The sequence below is a fragment of the Phocoena sinus genome, chromosome 17 (assembly GCF_008692025.1).
Source record: "Phocoena sinus isolate mPhoSin1 chromosome 17, mPhoSin1.pri, whole genome shotgun sequence".
NCBI classification, from domain to species: Eukaryota; Metazoa; Chordata; class Mammalia; order Artiodactyla; family Phocoenidae; genus Phocoena; species Phocoena sinus.
In genome coordinates this window covers 6223080-6247371 of record NC_045779.1, presented here as the reverse complement: position 1 = coordinate 6247371, position 24292 = coordinate 6223080, and the positions used below count along the sequence as shown (strand labels likewise).

At 43.2% G+C, this 24292-nt stretch overlaps 1 protein-coding gene across 1 annotated transcript in view; it reads left to right on the top strand.

Annotated features, from left to right (window-relative positions):
• The first annotated feature begins 1267 nt into the window (after positions 1-1267).
• NSMAF (neutral sphingomyelinase activation associated factor) overlaps positions 1268-24292 on the top strand; it is a 66273-nt gene continuing 43248 nt past the window's right edge. Inside the window, 5 exon segments of the mRNA XM_032609446.1 lie at positions 1268-1721; positions 20396-20485; positions 23245-23323; positions 23419-23486; positions 23566-23602. Coding sequence (XP_032465337.1) covers positions 1663-1721; positions 20396-20485; positions 23245-23323; positions 23419-23486; positions 23566-23602 — 333 coding nt within the window. The 5' untranslated portion in view covers positions 1268-1662.

The window sequence follows — 24292 nt, the reverse complement described above, 5'->3', positions numbered from 1 at the left end:
TTAGGCTAGTCTTTACCATTGAAATAGAACTGGGAGTCTTTACAACTGATTTGTTATCTTTGCTGTTGTTGCTTCTCCTGCCTGATAAGTTCGTCCTTTTATTCTCTTAAGTTCATTATTACTGAGACCGGTTCAAGGACAAGCATTGTGTCCAGGCTTAGATCACAAAATGGCTTAGGCTTATGTCAAGAAAGCCATGCCTGGTTCACTTTCTCTGTGGACCCCCTAACCCTATCTGTTTACAGTATTGGGAGGAACCTTGAAGACATTATGCTAAATGAAAGAAGCCAGACATAAAAGGCTATATAATCTATAATTGCATTTTATGAGATGTCCAGAATAGGCAAATTCCTGGAGACTAAGTTGGTTAGCGTTTGATGGCGTTGGGAGGCTTGCAGGGATAACTAAAGGGTATCGGTGGGTGGGTTTCTTCAGGTGGTGCAAATGTTCCAAAACTGCGCTGACAAACCCAAGTTCGTGGGCCTGACGCACCGTAAGGCCGCACAAACTGAAAACGTCAGAGTCTGGGGCAGAGAAAGGCTAACTGCAGGGGCCAGCCGAGAAGAACCGGTGGCCGGTGCTCAAAAGACCTGAACTCCCTGGGTGGTTTTCAGGGAAGAGTTTTTATAGGCGAAATTTGGTGTGTGACTTATCTGATTGGTTGGTGGAGGTCACAGGGCGGAGCTCCAGGAACCCTGGGCTCAGCCTGAAGTTACCATCCCTCCACCTGGTTGCGGGCCTTAGTTCCTACAGGATTCTGAGCTCAGAGCTAGCTTATGTGTTTCCCTTGAGGAGGAACCGGGGCTTTGCTCCGTAGAAGCGCTATTGTTTGACTGCTATTCCTTTGTTTTTGCCATCCCTCACTTCCCTGATTAGTAGCTGTGTGAATCTGCCCTTTGCAACGCAGGGAAGGCCCAGGAGACCAAAGCCTTTTTCTTCAAACAAAAAACAAGGAGCACAAGGCTCTGGTACCCAGGATCCTCCAACCCCGCGGGTCCTGCTTAGTTTCAACTCTAATGATAATTGGACATATCTGTGAATATACTAAACACCATTGAATGCTACACTATAAACAGCTGAATTATTTGGCATGTGAGTTATATAAAGCTGTTAAGAAAAAGAGAAAGTCATGTGACTAATTATTTCAATTACCAAGAGATAAAAGGCCCAAATGTTATTCGGAACCCCTGTGGCCAACAAATTGGCAGAGATTACGGGCCGTCTTCCGTCTTCAAGCGTAAAGTAGCGAAAGGGAGCTGCGGGGTAGCTGCTGAAGCAGCGGACGTTTGGGGCCTAAGGAGAGACCCTAGGCCGGCCTCTGGGTCCCGGGCACCCAGCGGCTGAGCTCGGGGTGCCTCGGGTGACTGCGCGCCCCTCCTCCGGCCTGAGTCACGGCGCCCCGAGTCCCCACGCCGAGAGGATGCGGCGGTGAGCGCTGCCGGACGCCGGGCGCAGCGTGGGCTCCGGGACGCCAGCGCCGCCGCTCGGGACGCCAGGCCGCAGGCGCGCTCTCCCGGCCGGGCCTCGCAGGCCGGCTGCCGGGCCCGCCTCCGCGGCTCCCCGACTTCCTCGGCCGGCGGCGCAGCAGAGCTGCGGAGGAGTCCGAGCCGGAGCCGCGCGCGCCCCGCCCGCCCGCGCCGCCCTTTCTCCCTCCCTCCCTCCATGGCGTTTATCCGGAAGAAGCGGCGCGAGCAGCAGCTGCAGCTCTACTCCAAGGAGAGGTGAGCGCCCGGCCCCGGGGAAGGGCCGAGCCGCGGGCGGAGGCTGGGCCCGTTGGGGGCCCGAGGCCGCGGGGGCAGCAGCGGGAGCCGGACCGGGGCCCATCCCGCGGCGGAGCCGAGCGCAGGCGGAGCCCGGCCGGCTACGCGGGTCCCGCCGCCGCGGCGTGGCTCACCCGGAAGGGGCCGCGCGGGGGTGCGGGGGGCGTGGGGTGTAAGTGAGCTCGGCGGACCCCCGACGCCCACCCCCCAGACCCCCGGCGTCGGGTCCCAGCGCTCGGCCCCCTGCCGCTGGCTTGTACTCTCGGGCGGCACCGCGCGGCTCGGGGACCCCCGCGGGGTAGACGCAGGTGCCCCCCATCACCGCGCCTTGTTACCGCGGACTTGAGCCCTCAAGCAAATGCCTGGGCAGATCCCTGCCCTCCTGGGCTGGGAGACAGCCTCTGAGGGAGGCCTGATACTGAGAAAAGCCCGGGTCCAACCCGCCAGACGTTGTCTGCCGAACAGTGGACCTTATTGTAAGTGCATGTGAAGGCTCTGAACTCCTGAGCGCTGAGGCACGACAGTCATGATCATCGGCATCCCGGTGAGGATTTGGGGTCCCACGAGCAACGGCTGAAATGGCCTCGAAGCAGTTATGGTTCAAGAGTTTCTGATCCTCAGCCTCCAAGGGAAGAAGTCCCTTATGAGAAAGCTCACTTCTTCTAAGCAGACTTCCAGTGCATCTCTAGTGAGACAGCTTGCTGGTCCTTGGGTCTGTGGTCCCAGGTGCCAAAAGGAGCTGGGAATGAGTCATTTTACACAGAGTGTTTTGGATGTGGGAGCCAGTTATCTCGGAGTGCTGCTAGCCTGCCCTGGTGTTGTGTGATCAGTGGGGACCAACGAAGCAGATTGTACGTGAGATAACAAGTGCAGACGTTGAGGCTTGTGCAGTCTTGCAGCGCCCACACTTCTTTGTGTGGGGATTGACTGGACCCCGGTGCAAACATTCATACCCTTTTCTCACCTGTAATATTGGCCTCTGCCAGGATATCCATACCCTGGAATTTCATTTTCCACTGTAGAGAAGAAGATATACCAAAAACACGTATCTTGGATAGGGCTTCCAAGAACGATTTTGGTAGCGTGATTAGGCTTTATCCACAGACAGGCTTGTTTATTGAGTAGTGATAACTGGATCCTGAATAAAGTAACTCACTCTTGTAAGAGGCTTTTGGGACTTCGTTTGTAATGCTTGTTTCATGTGGAGAGAGCGTGAATAGTTTCTTTGTTCAGTACCAACAACATTAAGACTTGGTATTCTGTATTAAATAGATGAATGTTCACATTTACATAAGAACTTTGAAACACTTGAATTGCCATCATGTTCTATGATCTAGGAGTCATTTGTAACAATTCTATGGCTTCTTTGATATACAGGGAATCCTGCTTTCTTTAGACCTGCCAATTATTTCTACGACAGTAATTTGTGTTTAATTTGTTTAGCTCGTACAGCTCTGCAGCGTCACACCAGTCTTAAAGTCTGCCCTGGCATTTCTCTGTGTAAGCTCCTTGGTTGGTATCCATTGATTGGGCAGCGTGACAGGCTAGCAGCCCTCAGGGATGACTGTAGCTCTCACAACGAAATAATTATTCAGCAGTCAGGAGGCAGCAACTGTTCTTAAGCATCGGTAATCGGAAAAAGTCAGTGCCACATATTTTTATTTGAATCCTACTTCCTGACTGCCCCAATTCTCTAATGCCCTGCCCCGTGGCTTTGCAACCTGTGTTGATGGGTACACTAACCAGGATGGTGTCCCTAGGATAGCAGTTTAAATGACAAGAATGTGTCTCACAATCAAGCAGTCTTTTTCTAAATCTTAGAATTCTCTCTGAAAGACAAGAGTATTTTATTTTATTTTAAAATATTTATTTGGTGGTTTTTTGTGTTTTTTTTTTTTTGCTGCATTGGGTCTTAGTTGCGGCACATGGGATCTTTCGTTGCAGTGGGCTCTTTGTTGCAGCGCGTGGGCTTCTCTCTAGTTGTGGCACGTGGGCTCCGGAGTGCATGAGCTCTGTAGTTAAGGCGCATGGGCTCTCTTGTTGTAGTGCAAGGGCTCAGTAGCACCGCGGCATGTGGGATCTTAGTTCCCTGACCAGGGATCGAACCCACGTCCCCTGCATTGCAAGATGGATTCTTAACCACTGGACCACCAGGGAAGTCCCAAGATGAGTATTTTAAACCAACTTTATTGAGCCCCAAATTTACCTTGGCTGCACAGGTTTTTTTCCCCTAGCTTATCTCTTTGTGGCAATAAACACCATTTAGCAAAATGATTGACAGGTCATTGACTGCGGCATACCCAAGAGAACTGTTACTTTCCTTGGAAGTGTTTCAGAGGTCACCATGAAAGCCTCACCTCTTCAGAGTTGCAGTTTCATTGGTCCCTGTCGCGCTGCTTTAGAGATTTGAGATTTCTACTGCTACCCAATAATGATCCAGAAAGGAGAAACTTGAAGTTAGCATCAGCTTCACACTAAGAGAAATAAATGCTGATATATTTAGAATAAGTGATATTTCTACAAAAGTAGAAGCAGAGAGGCTGTTGGGAGATGCTTAGATTGGTGGCTTAGACCAAGGTGGTGGGAGAAGAAATGGAGAAAAATGGATGGATTTTATTTTTATTTTTTATTTATTTATTTTTGGCTGTGTTGGGTCTTCGTTGCTGCACACGGGCTTTCTCTAGTTGTGGCGAGCGGGGGCTACTCTTTGTTGTGGTGCACAGGCTTCTCATGGCGGTGGCTTCTTGTTGCAGAGCACGGGCTCCAGGCGCGCGGGCTTCGGTAGTTGTGGCACGTGGGCTCTAGAGCGCAGGCTCAGTAGTTGTGGCGCACGGGCTTAGTTGCTCCGCGCCATATGGGATCTTCCTGGACCAGGGCTCGAACCGTGTCCCCTGCATCGGCATGCGGATTCTTAACCACTGCGCCACCAGAGAAGCCCATGTGGATGGATTTTAGATGTTTTTAGGAAGTAGCATTGATAGGTCTTGGCGGAGTGGACTGCATGTAGAAGGTAATAGAGGAAGAATCCCAGCTTAGAGTTCTCAGATAAAATACAGGATGCCCAGTTAAACTTGAATTTCAGATGAACAGTGAGTAACCTTTTATATAAGTATGTCCCATGTGATATTTGATATGTACTTATACTAAAAAATGTTTGTAATTTATCTGAAATTCCAGTTTAACTAGGTGTCCTGTATTTTTACTTGCTAAACATAGCAGTCGTACTCTCAGGTTTCTGATTTAAACAACTATACAGTGGTATCATTTATTGGTGATGCTGTAAAGAAACGCTCTGGGTAGTTTTCAGTATTAGAAAACAAGAGGTACTGGCTATTCAGATTAAGTACAGTGTTATCCCGCTTAAGACTTAGTGGGAAGGAGCCATGTTGATCTCACTGGTGTTCTAAAATGTCCATTGCAGGTGTTAAGATAAATGCAAACAAATCTAAAAAGACAATTCACATAGCTTCCCTTGGAATTGTTGGGAAAGGCAGATGTGTACAGTGGGCTAGCATACGAGGGTATTCTACAAACGGCTGCTACTTAAGATAATTCTATGTCAAGATTTAGGAGTAAGCTAATTGTATATTTTCACGTTCACATCTAGGAGTGGTGGGGGAACCACAGCTGTTTTCTTTTTGGATGATAGAGAAATTGAGATAGTTGAGGCATGTCCCCACTGGAAGAGAGTCAGTTTTCTAAGTGTCACAGAACAAATTGCCTAGCTGTGGCTTGTAAGTTGTCATTCCAGGATAAAACGTGATGATTATGAGTTCTGTATTGGGCTCACATATTGCATTAATCGTTTTACAGGGATTCCTTAGACTTCAACTTTGCTTCAAACATGCCACGTGTGGATAATTCTCTTGCTTATGCTGATGTTAAATTTCTTGGCTGATATAAATATCTTAATAAGTTTATTTTGTCAGTTGATTCTGTGTTTGTCATACTGAAAATACGTGCTGAGATGGCAAAGTGATCTGTTAGACTCTGGTTTAATCTTTCGTTTTTAAGACTGGTCATCCTATTCCTTTAATACCTCGCTGGGATTTGCCAGGTGTTGAAAATGGAGGTAAACTGCAGAATCAGTGCTCAGTCAGGACTGCTGATGGGCTGAGAGAAATCGACACGAATCCTATTTCTTTACATCATAGTTATTTTTCTTACATAACAAAAAAACAGTGAAAGTGGAAATAAATGTTGCTAATTTTTTGATTAACTTAGAATTTATACTGGCTTTACCCAAAATGCGTTACTAGCCTATCGTCTTATTCCCTTATTACTGTCTCAAATTAGCATCTTCCAAAATGGCTACCATTTAAGAAGACACTAGAATCTCCCATCAGTGGATTCTGAGTGTGTTGGCTGTATGGTTTTTCAAATGTGATATAAAATGGGCATTTAAGGAATTCATCGCCTGGTTTTTTCCTAAATGCCACTGTGATTTCATCTTTTTCTCATCAGATATTTAACATTTCCAACTCATGGATTTTGCAAGTTATCTTTTTGTTTTTTTAAATTTTTTAACGTGTGTTCAGTGAATGGGGTCTGTATAATACTAATACTTTGAAGTTTTGTGTTATGACTTAGTATGTAGTCAATCTTCACAAATGTTTGATGTGAGGTGAAAAATAGATGTATATTAATATTGGTACAGGATTCTGTATATATATCTATTACGTTAAGCTTGTTAGTTATTTGGATCTTGAATGAATTTTTTCTGATTGAGAGAGGGTTCATGATGCTAACTTCACCTTGTATTTCTATCAGTTTCTGCTATAACTATTTTCAGGGTATGTTATTAAGTCTATTTAAACTTAGAATTGATGTCTTAGCAGATTGAATCTTTCATCAATGGATAATGACCTCCTTATTCCTAGTAATGATTCTTTTTCTATTTTGTCTGATATTAATATAACTATATTAGTTTTCTTTTGGTTATTTGCATTATATATAATTTTTCATTCTTTTACTTCCACCTTTTCTTGTCCTTAGATTTTAGGCTTATTTCTTATAAATAGTTTGTAGTTGAACTTTTTATTAATTTGTTCTCATACTTCTTGTCTTGACAGGTTAGTCCATTTACATTTGTTAATATTACCAATTTATTTGGAATCATTTTTACTTTTTTATTTCTTTAATTTTTTCTTATTTTTCCTTGGTTTGGATTAACTAAGATCCCCTTGTTCCCTTTCATTTGTCCTGAAGAGTGTGGGAGTTACATATTGTTTCTGTTTCTCTAGTGCTAACCCTCGAAATTTTAACATTTATATTTAACTTAAGGTCTGAGGCTAATCATTCTCTTTACCCTCCTTCCTAACAATATTGGGACCTTGGAACACTTAATTCCTGTTGGCCCATCTTAAATTATAGTCTGGGGCTTCCCTGGTGGCACAGTGGTTGAGAGTCCGCCTGCCAATGCAGGGGACGCGGGTTCGTGCCCCGGTCCGGGAGGATCCCACGTGCCGCGGAGCGGCTGGGCCCGTGAGCCATGGCCGCTGAGCCTGCGCGTCCGGAGCCTGTGCTCCGCAGCGGGAGAGGCCACAACAGTGAGAGGCCTGCGTACCGAAAAAAAAAAAAAATTATAGTCTGTCATTGTCCAGTATTTTCAGTATATTTTAAGCCTACAAATTAGACATTATAATTATTTAGTTAATGCTTGTATAGTTTACATGCATATTTACCATTGTCTTGGCATTCCTTCTTGCATATAATATCTTCCCTACAGAATTTTCTTTCCTGAAGAATGTCCTTTAGAAGTTCCCCTGATGAGGGTCTGATGATAGTAAACTATGTTTGTTTTTGTCTGTCTGAACATGTCCCTATATTGCCCTTGTTTTGAAAATCGGTTTTGCTGGATGCATACTTCTCTCAGCCTTTTGAAGATTCTGCAAAGGAAGGCAAGTGGCCAGGAATATGTGTCAGGCTTTTGCTGGAGCAGCACTGGTGGGGGAGACTCAGCACAGGAGAGGGAGGTCAGTAACACATGCGCCGTGCCCTCCTGGTGTGGCTCTTAGCTCCCTGGCAGGGTCAGGCTGCAGACTCCAGGAGAAGCCTGGACCCCATGGGGTGACCCAGGGCTGGGACACAGCGGAGTTACGCTGTGATAGAACCTTGCTCGCCAGGCCCAGTGTGACATTTGTGGCTGTGGGTTGGCCTGGTCCCTTTCCTGGCTTGATTGGGGGCTAAGTGTTGCACTTGAGCCTGCATAATATGGTCGGGTAGGTTCACGTGTCTGTGTTCATGGTTAGGGAGCTGCCACCACTTCCTCTGGCATGATTAAGGTACTGGGGTCCAACCTTGTTGTTGTTTTGTTTTTTAATATTTATGTATTTATTTATTTGGTTGTGCTGGGTCTTAGCTGCGGCAGGCGGGCTCCTTAGTTGCGGCACGCATGTGGGATCTAGTTCCCTGACCAAGGATCGAACATGGGCCCCCTGCATTGGGAGCACGGAGTCTTATCCACTGTGCCACCAGGGAAGTCCCAGGGGTTCAGTCTTGTTGACCCAGACTGTTGCCTTTAACACAGGGCAGGGCAGGTCTCTCTGGAGCTTTGTGGGTGGCCACCTTCTGTTCTGGGAGACCAGCCTGCAACAAACGCCTGTCATTGGTCTCATTGCTGTTTGTAAGGAATCTGCCTTTTCTCTGGCTGCTTTTAAGGTCTCTTCTTTGTAGTGTTTTGCTGTTTGTCTATACAGACATTTCCTTCTATTCATCTCTCCTGGATGGGGTTCCTAAAGCTGGAGTAGTTTTGGAAAATTGGTAGCCAAGCCTTTAGCTCCTGGAATATTGCTTCTCCCCATTCTTTTAATATCTCAAAATGACTGTTTAATACTTATCTTTTTTCTGTGCTGCATTGTGGCTTATTTAAATCCATCTTACAGTTTACTAATTTTTTTCTTCTAGTTGCCTAATTTGCTGTCTATCCCTCTAAAGTTTTAATTTCACTTATTATATTTTAAAATTTCTAGTTTTGTTTGGGTTGCTTACAGTTGCCTGATCATTTTTGATAAAAATGTGTTCCTTTCTTGTACTTTTTTTTTTTTTTTTTTGTGGTACGCGGGCCTCCCACTGTTGTGGCCTCTCCTGTTGCAGAGCACAGGCTCCGGACGCGCAGGCTCAGTAGCCATGGCTCACGGGCCCAGCCGCTCCGCGGCATGTGGGATCTTCCCGGAACGGGGCACGAACCCGTGTCCCCTGCATCGGCAGGCGGACTCTCAACCACTGCGCCACCAGGGAAGCCCCCTTTCTTGTACTTTTGATGTCCTTCTATTTCTTTAAACTTATCCTTGTAATGATGAGATACAGAAAATAATTATCTGTAGCCTTTACAGGTTTCATTGAGTAGTTTGCTACTTGTACTGACCTCCATTCAGTAATCTTACTTCCTCACTTGATTTATGATTTTGGATTGTGGCCTTTTGTTCCTTGAGTTATTTTCGGGAATTCTTGGAGATCTGGATTTAAAGTGTATTTTTCCAGAAAGTGTTTGCATGTATATCTGACTGGGGTTGAGGGAGAGACCACAGTGGTTTGAGTTTTATTTGGCTAAAAAGGTAGTGTGAATTTTAACCCCAAATGTGTGTCAAGGCAGGCTTGTGGTTTCAGGCTCTAAAGGAAACTTATTTTGTCCCCAGCCCAGAGCCAAGGTCCTACCATATCCCTCTGGGGAGAGTAGGGTGGGTGGTTTTTTATTTCTACCCTCAAAGGGTGTTACTTTAGGGATCCTAGCTTTTTCTCCTCCCTCCCCCTCCCCCCATGACTGTCCCCTCCTGAATTCAGGCTCCAGTGCCTGCTGACTTTTGTTTCTCTCTTCTAAGACCTTCCCTTACTTTTCTGTCACCTCAGCCGAGCATTGAAATTTTTAGCAATTTATCCAGCAGTTTTAGAGGATCTGTATCGAGATTGTTTCTTTGGATATCTAATCTGCCGTGATGCCTGAAATGGAATTCCTGCTGATTTCTTTAGGCCCAGGTTTATTTAATCTATAAACCCACTGGTTAAGGAAGGACTCTTGAGGTAAACTAATCTATAGCTCCCTCCCCTCACTTTATAGCTGGAGGCCTGAGTAAGCAAAGTGTTTGACTAAAAGTCCAAAGCCAAGACTTGGCTGCACTAAGCCTAGAGCAAATGTCCTCTGAGCCAGTCCAGCCGCTTTTCTGCCACAGCACGCTGCTTCTGTTTTAAATCCTAGGCCAGTGCTTATTTTTATGGTATCTCTGAAACTTACTATGATTCAGGAACGCTCCACGCCTGGTTTATGGCGACATTAGTACCGTGTTACTACGTGTGGTCCATGGGCCAGCCCCTCAGCTCCGCCTGGGAACTTGTTAGAAAATACAGAATTTCAGGCTCCACTCAGATCTTCCGCGTCAGAATCTGCTTTTTTTTTTTTTTTTTGTCTTTTATTTTCAAGTTGATTTTTTTCTTTTATTTTGACTGCACCACACAGCACGTGGGATCTTAGTTCCCCGGCCAGGGATCGAACCCAGGCCCCTGCATTGGGAGCACAGAGTCTTAACCACTGGACCACCAGGGAAGTCCCCCGGAATCTGCATTTTAACAAGATCCCCAGATGCTTAAAGTTCGGGAAGCACTGTTGTAGATTACAGTAATTAAGCATTCATCTAGAGTCCTTGTTGTCTGTTCCTTCAAACTCATCTTCCAGCTTTTATCTTCTTGACAGTGTAGAGAAGGCTCACTGGAAGTATCCTCCCTGGGGCTGTGACCCCTGGTGAAGAAATTGAAAGACTTAGAGAGCTTAGGTGATACTGTGGCCATTTGTTCTCACAGGTTGTTGAGACTTGAAAATAGAAACTGGCTTTATGGATGGTGTCAGTGAAAGGCATTTCGGTATCTGAACCATCTTGGCCAGGAAGTAACTGCCTCTCACATAGTCAAAGGAGAATGTAATTTCCTAGGGTCTGATAGAGTTTTAAACTTACTCCCAAGGGAAGGGATCAGCGGGCCAGATGAAATAGTGAAATTGGTTACCCTGGGAGACAGCGCGAATTAGTGAAATTGGCTACACTGGGGGACAGTGGGCATGAAATGCTGCTGGGGGGGGGGGGGGGAGGGCCAGTAATTTACATGAGAAAACAGTTGGTTCAAGGACTAGAAATAATATTTAATCACTCAGATGTCTCTATGCAAAAATGCATGGAACATGGATAATGAGTCAAGTTTTATTACAAAAGGGGATTAATATGTGTTTAGGTGTCACTGAAGCTTGATGGGATGGGACTCAAGATCAGAATCTAGTGCTAAAAAGCTATAGACCTATTCAAAAAGGGGAGACCCATTAGGAGGTGAGGCAGTGGGCTCTGAAGATCTGCATCTGCAGGGGAGTCCGTGAACCACGCGGAAAAACCCAGACGACTTAAGGGAAAGAGGAACAGAGATAACGTAATTGTGTTCATTTGTTACAGGCCACCCAAGTGGGTGGAAAAAAATTGTGGATGTGTACCTGATGGAGATTGAAAACAGGAAGTGGCAACACAGAAAATGAGAGACCTTACCCAGCCGAAGCTTGATGAGATCTAATTCCCGGTCCTTGCCTTTCCTTATGGAAATTTTAAATTATTTTAAGGCAGAGAGCTTGAGAACTTTTCAAAATTGAGTATTAAAGAGTCATTAACCAAGTAGCAATGACAGAAACCATCAGAAAAGGCAGTCATATCAAGTTATTTATTGTTGAAGCCCAGGGGGATTAAGAAGGATTCTGACATGCATAGAAACTAAATTTTTCAGAAGGCAGATATTGTAAGTGTCCAGGAAGGGGAAAAAAACAGGATCATTACTGGACAGTTCTGAAAAGGATATTGACCTAGGAAGTTTGTCAAACTGTCAGAAATAGAATTCAGAACGTCCAATCCAAATGGTCTTTGGTGAAGAGTTACAAAAAAATCAGACAAGCACATAAACATAGAATGGTGGTACAGGTAGTGTTCCTCTGAGCTTATAATTTTTTATAAAAATATATAAAGCAAGAAGGGCAACAACCAAGGACAGATTAAGAGGATATCACAGTCCTATAAGCATCAAGAAAGTTAAAGTCCCAGAGGAGTGCTTGCTTTAAACGATGCTACAGATTAAAAAATATGTGTGTGTATATATATATATATATATATATATATATATATATTTTTTTTTTTTTAAGTCTCCTGAAGTTGTGTGTAAAACTAGGCTCCTGCCTAGGGCCCAGCCCAGCAGTGTAAAATATTACTCATGACAGAGGAAGTGGCTCTTGTTTTGTATTCTATTAATGATACCATCAGGCTGAAAGTGACAGGCTAGACTTTCAGGAGATGGGTTAGGATGCAGAGGACACCCATGCGCCTAGGTCTCCTGGTGTAAACTCCTGGGAGAGTTTGAGTTTGGAACCACAGCATGTTTCCATGATCTAGGAACTTGGAAAGGTGCAGAAAGAGCATATGTGCATAAGTAGGTTGAGTGCTAATTCTAGATCAGACAGATTTTTATAAACGGCTAGGAGAGGAAGTTGTCATCCGTCTCCAGCATGAATTCAGTATGAAGTCATTTCATGCTAATCTGATCTTTTTTGACAGAGTTCTGACTGGTAGGTCAGGAAAATGCAGTCAATTTAGTTCAGCTGAACTCTGGCACAGAATGAGGTTTGGTTTTGTGATGTCTTAATAGCAGAATTGAGAAAGGAGAAATTGATGTTCGTATAGTTAGATAAGATTTGTTTGACGATTCAGAGGTTGCTGTCAGATGTATTCTTGGGGGCACATTTCTAACAGTGGGTCAGAGGACAGTGTTCTTGTCTCTCAAACATTTTCTTAATTCATTCCTTGTTTCAGGGGCCATTTTAAGAAGCTTACCAAAAATGCCCAGTTTAGTTCAACCAGCTCTCTAGGTAGTGGGGGCCCTACAGTCTAGCTTAATCCAAGGGTAGTGGGGTGTTCAGAGGAGAGATGCAAATACAGGCCACTCGGGCCCTTTCTGCCACCGTGCACATGTCACTAAGGTGTCCTGGCACTTCCTGCAGTCTCACAGTCCTCTTCAGCACAGTGAAGCTAGTTTTACATCTCCAACTAGAGAAATGATTGACTAGCAAAATCTTCTGGCTCCATTATAAATACTGTTTATCAACAGAGTGTTGAATAATCGTTGGGTAGCCGTGAAGGCAGGGTTAACTCTGAGGGCTTTGCAATTTGAGGATGGGACAGCATCTTCTTCAGGAAAGTTAAATTGCAGAATGAGTCAGTTTATCTAAAGAAAATGTCACTACACGTCTGTAAAGATGGAGTAAACTAAGGAATACCCAGGAGCAGGGCCCCGAGTCTCCTAAAGAGATCATTTACAGTCTGATACACCACTAATGAGGGAGATCATAAAATTATAAAAGTGTTCTTATTTTTACTTTTTTTTTTTTAAAGCTTGGAACCTTTTACTCCATGGAATGCGCTTTGAAAATCACTGTTCAGAACACCATGAAACTTTACAGTAATAGTTTTTACATACAAAAATTTTCAAGCAGGTATAACTGAATACTTCAGTAAAAAGAAAAAAATAAACTCAGAAAAGTTTCTTAATCCTTTGAATAATGATGTGGTTATATCCCTTTATCATGTGTTTTATATTACTTACAAAATAGGCATATTAGTAAATTAAGGAGGCTATAATTCATTTACCAAAATAATGACTTTAGTCATACAATAGCTGATGTGACTATATATATTTTTTTTTTTTTTTTTTTTTTTTTTTATGCTGTACGCGGGCCTCTCACTGTTGCGGCCTCTCCCGTTGCGGAGCACAGGCTCCGGACGCGCAGGCTCAGCGGCCATGGCTCACGGGCCCAGCCGCTCCGCGGCACGCGGGATCCTCCCCGACCGGGGCACGAACCCGCGTCCCCCGCATCGGCAGGCGGACTCGCAACCACTGCGCCACCAGGGAAGCCCGTGACTATATTTTTATTGGCATAAACACATAAGATACTTAAATAAAATTTTTAAAAATCCAAAAAAAGCTTAAAGAAATGCACACCTAAGATTTACTATTTTAGCCTTTTTTTTTTTTTTTTTTTTTTTTTTTTTTTTTTTTTTACGGTACGCGGGCCTCTCACTGCTGTGGCCTCTCCCGTTGCGGAGCACAGGCTCCGGACGCGCAGGCTCAGCGGCCACGGCTCACGGGCCCAGCCGCTCCGCGGCACGTGGGATCCTCCCGGACCGGGGCACGAACCCGTGTCCCCTGCATCGGCAGGCGGACTCTCAACCACTATTGTAGCCATTTTGAAGTCACGGTACAGTAGTGTTACGTATGTTCACATTGTTGTGCGATAGACAGATCTCTAGAACCTTTTCATCTTGCAAAACTGAGCCTCTGTCCCCACTGAACAACTCGCCTTTCTGCCTCCCCCCAGCTCCTGGCAACCACCATTCTCTTTTCTCTTAGTAAGAGTTTAACTACTTTAGATACTTTATGTAAGTGGAATGATGTGGTGTTTGTCTTTTTGTGACTGACCTATTTCACCTAGAGTAATGCCTTCATGGTTCACGTGTGTTGTAGCATGTGACAGGTTTTCCTTCTTTTTTTTAAGGCTAATATTTCATTCTGTGTATATGCCACATTTTCTTTATCCATCTATCCATCAACGGATATTGAAGTTGCTGCTACCTCTTGGCTATTGTGAATAATGCTACCGTGAACATGGATATGCAAACATCTCTTTGATAGTATGTTTTCAGTTCTTTTGGATATATATTTGTAAGTGGGACTTTTGGGTCACATGGTAGTTCTATTTTTATTTATTTTAAAAAATATTTATTTATTTGGCTGCACTGGGTCTTTGTTGTGGCATGCAGGATCTTTAGCTGTGGCATGCGGGATCTAGTTCCCTGACAAAGGATCGAACCCGGCCCCCCCCGCATTTGGAACGCAGCGTTTCAACCACCGGATCACCAGGGAAGTGTCTTCTATTTTAAAAATTTTATTGGAGTATAGTTGATTTACAATGTTGTATTAGTTTCAGGTGTAGAGCTAAGTGATTCAGTTATACATAAAGATATATTCATTCCTTTTCAGATTCTTTTCCCATATAGGTTTTTACAGAATATTGAGGAGCGTTCCCTGTGCTGTATAGTAGTTCCTTGTTGGTTATCTGTTTTCTGTATAGTAGTGTGTATATGCTAATCCCAAGCTCCTGATTTATCCCTCCCCCCAACCTTTCCCCTTTGGTAACCGTAAGGTTGTTTCCAAAATCTGTGAGTCTGTTTATGTTTTGTAAATAAGTTCATTTAAATCATTTTTAAAAATTAGATTCCACATATGAGTGATATATGTCTTTCTCTGTCTTACTTCACTGAGTATGATCTCTGGGTCCATCCATGTTGCTGCAAATGACATTATTTCACTCTTTTTTATGGCCGAGTAACATTCCATTGTATATATGTACCTCATTATCTTTATCTATTCCTCTGTTGATGGACATTTAGATTGCTTCCATGTCTTGGCTATTGTAAATAGTGCTGCAGTGAACATTGGGGTTGTATGTATCTTTTCAAATTATGGTTTTCAGGACTTCCCTGATGGTGCAGCAGTTAAGAATCCGCCTGCCAATGCAGGGGACACAGGTTCGATGCCTGGTCCGGGAAGATCCCACATGGCGTGGAGCAAGTAAGCCCGTGTGCCACAACTACTGAGCCTGTGCTCTAGAGCCCACGAGCCACAACTACTGAAGCCCGCGAGCCTAGAGCCCGTGCTCTGCAGCAAGAGAAGCCACTGCAATAAGCCTGCGTGCTGCAACGAAGAGTAACCCCCACTCGCCGCGACTAGAGAAAGCCCGTGCGCAACAACAAAGACCCAATGCAGCCAAAAATAAATAAATAATTTTTTTAAAAATTTATTTATTTTTTAAAAAACAACAAATTATGATTTTCTCCAGATATATACCCAGGAGTGGGATTGCTGGATCATACGGTAGTTCTATTTTTAGTTCTTTTAGGGAACCTCCATACTGTTTTCCACAGTGGCTATACCAGTTTACATTCTCACCAACAGTGTAGGAGGGTTCCCTTTTCTCTACATCCTTACCAACACTTGTTATTTGTTGTCCCTTTGGTAATAGCTATTCTGGCAGGTGTGAGGTGATATCTCATTGTAGTTTTGATTTGCATTTCTCTGATGATGAGTGATGTTGAGCATCTTTTCATGTGTCTGTCAGCCATCTGTATGTTTTGGGAAAATGTCTATTCAGCTCCTCTGCCCATTTTTACTTTTTTTTTGTGTGTGTGTGGCACGCGGGCCCCTCACCGGTGCGGCCTCTCCCGTTGCGGAGCACAGACTGCGGACGCGCAGGCTCAGCGGCCATGGCTCACGAGCCCAGCCGCTTCGCGGCATGTGGGATCTTCCCGGACCGGGGCACGAACCCGTGTCCCCCGCATCAGCAGGCGGACTCCCAACCACTGCGCCACCAGGGAAGCCCCCTCTGCCCATTTTTAAATTGGATTGTTTTTTTCTAATGCATTGTATGAGTTCTGTATATATTTCCAGTATTTATTGTTTGTGGACGTTTTGATGATGGCCACTCTGACTGGTGTGAGGTGATACCTCATTGTAGTTTTGAATCTGGCTCTAGGCATGGAGCATTGGAAGCCAAGCCTTTTAATGAACAAGAGTCAATAACAATGTCCTGGTTGCTGGAGCAATTAGATGACTTGAAAGGGCTAAAAAGAATAGCTAAAGAAGCAGGTAATGAGAGATACGTGAATCCGTGAGGCTATGACAGAGGATAGAGGTCATCTGCCTACTGGAGGGAACCTGAATATGGTGGTTCTATTCTTAATTTTTTGAGGCACCTCTATACTGTTTTCTATAGCAGCTGCATCATTTTACAATTCCACCTGCAGTTTCTTCACATCCTCGCCAATGTTTGTTATTTTTTAATAGTGTATGAGGTTTTGATTTGCATTTTCCTGATGATTGGTGATGTTCAGTGTCGTTTTCATACACTTTCTGGCCATGTGCATATCTTCTTCTCTGAAGAAGTGCCTATTCAATGGGCTTCCCTGGTGGCGCAGTGGTTGAGAGTCTGCCTGCCAATGCAGGGGACACGGGTTCGGGCCCTGGTCTGGGAAGATCCCACGTGCCACGGAGCAGCTGGGCCCGTGAGCTACAGATACTGAGCTCTGCGCGTCTGGAGCCTGTGCTCCGCAGCAAGAGAGGCCGCGACAGTGAGAGGCCCGCGCACCGCGATGAAGAGTGGCCCCCGCTTGCCGCCACTGGAGAAAGCCCTCGCACAGAAACGAAGACCCAACACAGCCAAAAATAAATAAATGAATAAATAAATTTATAAAAAAAAAAAAAAAAAAAAAGTGCCTATTCAAGTCCTTTGCCCATTTTTTAATTGGGTTAATTTTTGTTGTTGCTGAGTAGTTGTAGGAGTCCGTTATATATTCTAGATATTAACTCCTTATCAGATATGGTTTGCAAATATTTTCTTCAGTTTTATAGGCTGTCTTCTCAGCTTGTTGACTGTTTTCTTGGCTGCATAGAAGTTTTTAAATCTGATGTAGTCCCATTTATCTATTTTTGCTTTTGTTGCCTGTGCTTTTGGTGTCATATCCAAGAAATCACTGCCAAATCCAGTGTCATGAAGCTTTCACCTTATGTTTTCTTCTGGGAGTTTTATAGTTTCCGGTCTTAAAAGTAGGTCTTTAGTCCATTGTGAGTTAATTTTTATATATAGTATGAAGGGTTCAACATCATTCTTTTGCATGTGAATATCCAGATTTCCTAACATCACTGGTTGAAGAGACTGTCCTTTCCCCATTGTGTGGCTTTGAATCTCTTGACAAAAAGATCCAGAGTTATGAGAGTTTAGTTCTGAGCTCTCCATTCTGTTCCTTTGGTCTATATGTCTGTCTTTATGCCAGTACCACACTGTTTAATACTGTAGCTTTGTAATATCTTTTGATATAGGAACTGTGAGGCTTCCAGCTTTGTTTTTCATTCTTGATTGTTTTGACTTTCTGATTCTGTATGAATTTTAGGATTTTTTTTTTGCTATTTCTGCAGTAAATGCCATTGAGATTTTGGTAGGGATTACATTGGATCTGTAGATGGCTTTGGCTGGTATGGACATTTTAACAGTATTAAAGATAGGATTATATCTTAAAAATTATATGGAAGAGCTGGTTGTCTATGAAGGCTATTTTTTTTTTTTTTTTTTTTTTTGCTGTATGCGGGCCTTTCACGGTTGTGGCCTCTCCCGTTGCGGAGCACAGGCTCAGCGGCCATGGCTCCCAGGCCCAGCTGCTCCACGGCATGTGGGATCTTCCGGACCGGGGCACGAACCCGCGTCCCCTGCATCGGCAGGCGGACTCTCAACCACTGTGCCACCAGGGAAGCCCATATGAAGCCTATTTTTAGAGCAACAAAATTATGCCACTGTCTTATTGACGAAGAGTTATTTTACCCTCTAAGAGGAGGAGTGGGGAGAGGAAGAAGGAGGAGAGACGGTTGCATAGCTCCAGCCCGAGCAAAAGGTTTCAACTTATTAATACAAGCTAAAAGCAAGGGCCAAGGCACTTAGTATCCCTCTGATTTATACCTTCTTGGAAATTATCTCGGGCATCAGAGGACGGTCCTACCAATCTGAACTTCTGTGGTTGCACCGAAATTCGGAGTAAGTGTTGATAGTGAGCATTTTACACTGAGCTCCGGCAGTTTAGCCTATGATGAATTCTTGTTCATGGATTTTAACATGTAGAACAGGCCAGTAAAAATTGCCTGTTTTGATGGTAAAGCTAGTTCCCGCTGTCATCATTTTTAATTTATGAGTTATTTTTCTGTTCAGTTTGTTTTCAAGCAAGCAGTATCTTGTTTCATGGATATAATTTCTTCTTTGTAAGGATCTTAATTATAGTCTTTTGACCTTTTCTTCTGTTCATTGTCTCTAGTCCTTCAAGCTGTGTTCTTCTGCTTGTTTGGTCTAGTTCTTTCACATTAGAGGCTGGTGATCTTGGGGTGTGCGTTCATATTTAAGGGTGAAGCATGTAATTCTGTGGCACTGGGTAGGCCTTTTCTGTTGGGCTTCACTGTGGGATGGTGTTGTAGATGGTTCTTTGAAATGTTAGTATCCATAGGTCTTTTCTCTAGGGCTATTTAGTTTTTTTTCCAAAAATAACCCACAGTCTGCTGCTTGGAGTGTTATATGTCTTCTGCTTTCTGTTTAATCACTGTCTTTTCATGCAGTAGCGCTGCTCTCCACTGTGCTTGGTGCCTAGTTTGGAGTCTCTTGTTTAATTTTGGTGTTGAAAAACCATGTGTAGGGAGAACCATCGGGGGAGGAATCGTGGCTGCTGGCCTCGTTTGGACTTCCAGCCATCCCCCCAGGCTCCATCCCTACCTTCTTGGTACCTGACACCTGCAGTTGTGGAACTTGTGGTTTCCTCCTGGTTGGTACCTTTTCTGGAGGCATCTGCTCTTCCGGCTTCTGATCACTGCTCATTCCTCCCATCTGCTTTGCATGTCTCACAAATTTGTAGGTATCTCTCATCTGCTTTTATGTCTCTCCAATTTCCTTTAGTCTGTGGGTTTTACTATTTTTTGTGTGGGGGGTTACTATTTAAAAAATTTTTGTTCACATTGTAGTGTTTTTCCAGAGGGAGCAGAAATAAACACTTACGTTTATTCTGCGGTATTTAATCTAGATGTCTTCCTGTAATACACCGGAACTTCAAGACTCATCTCAAGTACCATACTTTTCATGAACACGACTCCCCGTGACTCTGGGTGCCGTTGATGTTTCCTGGTCCTTACCACAAAACAAACAAAACAGTTGTTTTCAGTTCTTTGCCATATATTTGTTTCTGTGGCCATGCAACTAAATTAATACTTTTTCTGTTACTTTATTTTGTTTTTTAAAGTTTAAAGCACTTAAAGCTTTAAAAAGAACTGATTCCCATTTGGTTCAGCTTACTCGTTTTATCTATTAAATACCTGTTGCGTACAAAGCCTTAGATTGGTTATAACAGGAATATCTAAAGATCTGCCTCTCAGAGGCACTGGTCTTGTGGAAGTAGCAAGAGAAAGTCACCCACCCATGAGCCATGACAGTGGAGGATGGTTTGTGGTGGGGAAGAGGGGGTGGGGAAGCCCTGTGTGTAGTCGTGGGGAACAAAGGATGAACACTGTAGGTGGGAAAGCTCCGAGCTCTGTTCAGGCAACAGTAAGTTTTGTTGTTTTATTGGAGTATAATTGCTTTACAATGGTGTGTTAGTTTCTGCTATACAGTGAAGTGAATTAGCTGTATGTATACATACAGCCCCTCCCTCTTAGACCTCCCTCCCACCCACCCCCATCCCACCCATCTAGGTCATCACAGAGGAGGTGCCCGCCAGCTATCTGTTTTATACATGGTTTTATTTCATGAAATTTGGAGTTTCTGTAAAGGAATAATAAATCCACCTGGTAAACAATTTTATTTATTTTTGGCATAGCTGGGTAGGTCTGTCTTGATAGAGAAGAGTGCCTGGCATATAATATACACTTAGTAAGTGTTTGTTGATGTAATGGATGGAAAAGCACTTTGGGAACACATGCTTGAAATATTCTGCTTTCTTATACTTAAAAAAATAAACATGCGGTTTTGTTTTTTTCCCCAAATTTAGATTTTCCTTGCTGCTGCTTAACTTGGAGGAGTACTACTTTGAACAGCATACAGCTAATCATATTCGGCACAAGGGCAGTCAGAATGAAAGGTAAGGAAGATTTTCGCATCTCTGAAAAGGCCTAGTGAGAACTCGGTAGCAGTGAAGCTACTCTGAATGCTACTCTCCACTGAAAGAAACGAGGGCTCTTTGGAGACTTGCCTGAATCTAAGTCAGGGGAGGAAATGTGGGAGGTGAGCCTGGACCATCTTGTCAGACTGGCAAGAAAGGAAGGTATCAGAAATGACTGCATGTGAATTAAAAGGGCACAAGGCCACCCTGAAGAGCTGGGCAAAAAATGGGACAGATTGAACACCAAAAAAGAATAATGAGGGTAGTGGATTGAAATGTATCAGAAGGGCTCAAATCCATGAGTTCATAATGACATATATGTAATATAAATATATTATTTCACGTGTGTGTGTATATATATGTATATCAGTTACCTTTGAAGGTACTAGGACACCAACTCATTTTTCTAAAACTTGATAAACGTAAAGAATCGAGCATTTTTCCTGCTTTCCTTGTACAAATTGTACTTTAGGGTAACCAAATCACAGATAATTAAAGCTGCTCTTTGTTGATGAATTCTAGATAATAAACACAGAGGGAATGTTAAAAATGTCAACCCCTAGTGAATAATGGATCTATATCAGGGGTCGACAAACTATGGTCAGATCTGGCCTGCTACTTGTTTTTGTAAATAAAGTTTTATTGGAACACCCACTTGTTTACATATTGTGTGTGGTTGCTTTCCTGCAACACGGAAGTAGAACTGAATAGTGACAGAGGCCAAATGGCCTGCAAAGTCGAAAATATTTACTATCTGGCTCTTTATAGAAGGAGTTTGCCAACCTGTGATGTAGACAGAATATTCAGTGGCTGCTAAACCAGCAGATGAAAAGGTGCTGAGAAATTTTTTAATGCACGTATCAAGATAGGCATTTCCTGAACCCACTGTGGCCTCTTGATTCGAGGGAAGTACATGTGCACTGCCTCTGACGAACCCTTACCAGAAAATCAAACCCCAGCTGGTCAAGTCTTTTAATCTTACCAATTATATAAAGGAAATGGGATAGAGGAAAACCACAGAGATGTGTTTAGCAAAGTTCGTAATGCGGGAAAATGAAAGTTGCCTTAGATTAAGAGATATTGAGAGACCTGTCAACTAAATGTAATATGGACTTTTGTGTTCCAATTTGAACAAACCAACTATAAGAACACACTTATGAAATAGAAAAATTTGAATCCTGGCTGTATCCTTGATGACATTAAGGAATTATTAATTTTATTAGATGTGACAGTGATAGGTCATTTATTGAAATAGTTTATCTTCAGAGATTCATGTTAAAGTATATATAAATGAAGTATAGGATGTCTGGGAATTTACCTAAAATCCAGCAGGGTTCTGAGGTGTTGTACACAAAACAAGAATGACTGCATGTTAACAACTGCAGAAACTAGGTGATTGATACTTGGGAATTTTCTATTCTATTTGTATTTGTTTAGCAATTGCCATAGAAGTACTTAAGTTATTATTAGGTGATTTAGGGTGTTAGGAAAGTAAATGCAGATAACAGCATGGAAAGAAATGATATAAAATCAAAATTTAAAAGAGCTTTTGAGGAAGAAGAATTGCAGGCTAAATCATGACCTTCAGCATGACGAGCCTTCTTGTGCACTGGGTACATATTATCTACGTACACAGAGGTAGGCCTTCCTCAGATTGTGATGGGACTTTATCCTGTGGGTTAGAACACCATTGGCGTATTTGTAAGCCAGGAAGAATGTGAGATTTCTTTGATAGCAAAAGAACTGACTCAGCCGGAGGGGGGGGGGGGCGGGGTACAGAAGCAGGAAGAGCAGGTCGGTCTTTCTAGAGTATAAGTAACATAATTGCTTCAGTTAAGAGACCCTGGAACGGCCAGAGTAAGAAGTGTTCACGGGCTTCCCTGGTGGTGCAGTGGTTGAGAGTCCGCCTGCCGATGCAGGGGACAAGGGTTCGTGCCCCGGTCCGGGAAGATCCCACATACCGCGGAGCCTGTGCATCCAGAGCCTGTGCTCCACAACGGGAGAGGCCACGACAGTGAGAGGCCCACGTACCGCAAAAAAAAAAAGCGTTCACTAGGACACTGAGGAATGTCTGGAGAAAAAGTCCAGATGTCATACAAGTGACTTTAAAAAACGTAAGATCCGTAGAGCTTCACTTGTAGATAAAATGTACTCTTGGAAACTAATCTTAAGGTGATTTTTTTATAAGACGATGTTCCAGCATTTCTTAACCTGTGTTTTGTCCTATGTACCCCAGAATCACCGGTAAAAGCGTTCTGGGTTCTAAATTCAAACTCTTGTTATTCTTGCATGATTATAAATAAGAAAACAAAAAATCTCCTACCTCATCAACGTTAGATGCTTAGTATTGCTTTCTGAATAGTTCTTTAAGATATAGGAAATGAAAAGTCAAAAGAATTTACCACAGACAGGATGGAATCAGCGTTTCTTAAGGATCAGAAAACTGTTTCCCTTTCACAGTAGCTGTGAGGACCAGATGAAGTAATGCGAATAAAATACATGCGACAGTGCTCAACCAGTGAGACCCTATTACAACACATGCAGATTCTTTAACCTCTAGGGAGGGGGAGATGAGGAAAATATTTTTGCTATATTTTCCAACCTTTCATACCCTTCTCTTTGTTGATCTTTTATTAGTTGATACTTTAGTCATCTACATTCTAGTTAAAATGTATTATGATTCTTTTGTGACTTTTGTTACGTTCATTAATAATAACCTTTTGTACTTTCATCTCTAGGAAAATCAGAGGCTCCTTAAAAATATGTTCAAAATCAGTTATTTTTGAACCGGATGCAATATCCCAGCCCATCATTAAGGTAAATGCATTTTAAATGTGAACAGAAACGGTCCTATTTTTTGTATATAGTTTACCTTGGCTTATTTTTATAATATTTCTCTCAATTTTTTCCAGATTCCTTTGAGAGATTGTATAAAAATAGGAAAACATGGAGAAAATGGAGCCAATAGACACTTTGCAAAGTACGTCATTGTTACAACTGTGTAATTTTACTTCTACCAAAAAATTACATATATTTAATAACTTTTATCTGCATTTTAGGGTGGTATCCGGGGGGATCTCACTCATTTTCAGTCAGGTAAGAAGCACCTAGTAAACATTATTTTCTAACCTGAATGAACATTTAAATGAATAAATACATACATATGTGTGTGTGTGTATATATACATACATATATATACACATTTTTTTTAAGCACAATGAAATTATTTGTAGAAATCTCAAATGAAGGCCACAGGGAATGATGTTTAAATTCTTTTAAAGTTAGTCATTGAGAACTGTATGTCTTAGAAGCTGTGATCCCTGATGCGTTCCTTAATGTTCATTAAGCGTGTGGTGCCTGCAGGCTGTGTGGGTCCGTCCTGAGGAGTCCTGACAGTGTGTGAGGGTTGAGATAAAGGACTGCAGTTGGAAGGTGGGAGGCCAGCACCTCCCACTTCAGTGAGCTCAGATGGACTCATGGTGACAACCGAGGCCACAGCTCAGGATGTGTAGCCTTGTCTAATCATAGTAGAATGCTTGGGGTCACCTTTTCTTCGTTTCACATTTACATCCAGTACTATGTGAACACTGGCAATACGGAGATAAATTACACGTTTTTTCTCCTGTCATACACAACTGACCCTTGAACAAAGTGGGAGTTTAGGGCACTGACCCCTGCGCCCACATACACAAACAGGTGAAAATTTATAACTTTTGACTCCCCCCAGACTTAACTACGAATAGCCTACTGTTGCCTTACTGATGACATAGACAGTTGATAACACAT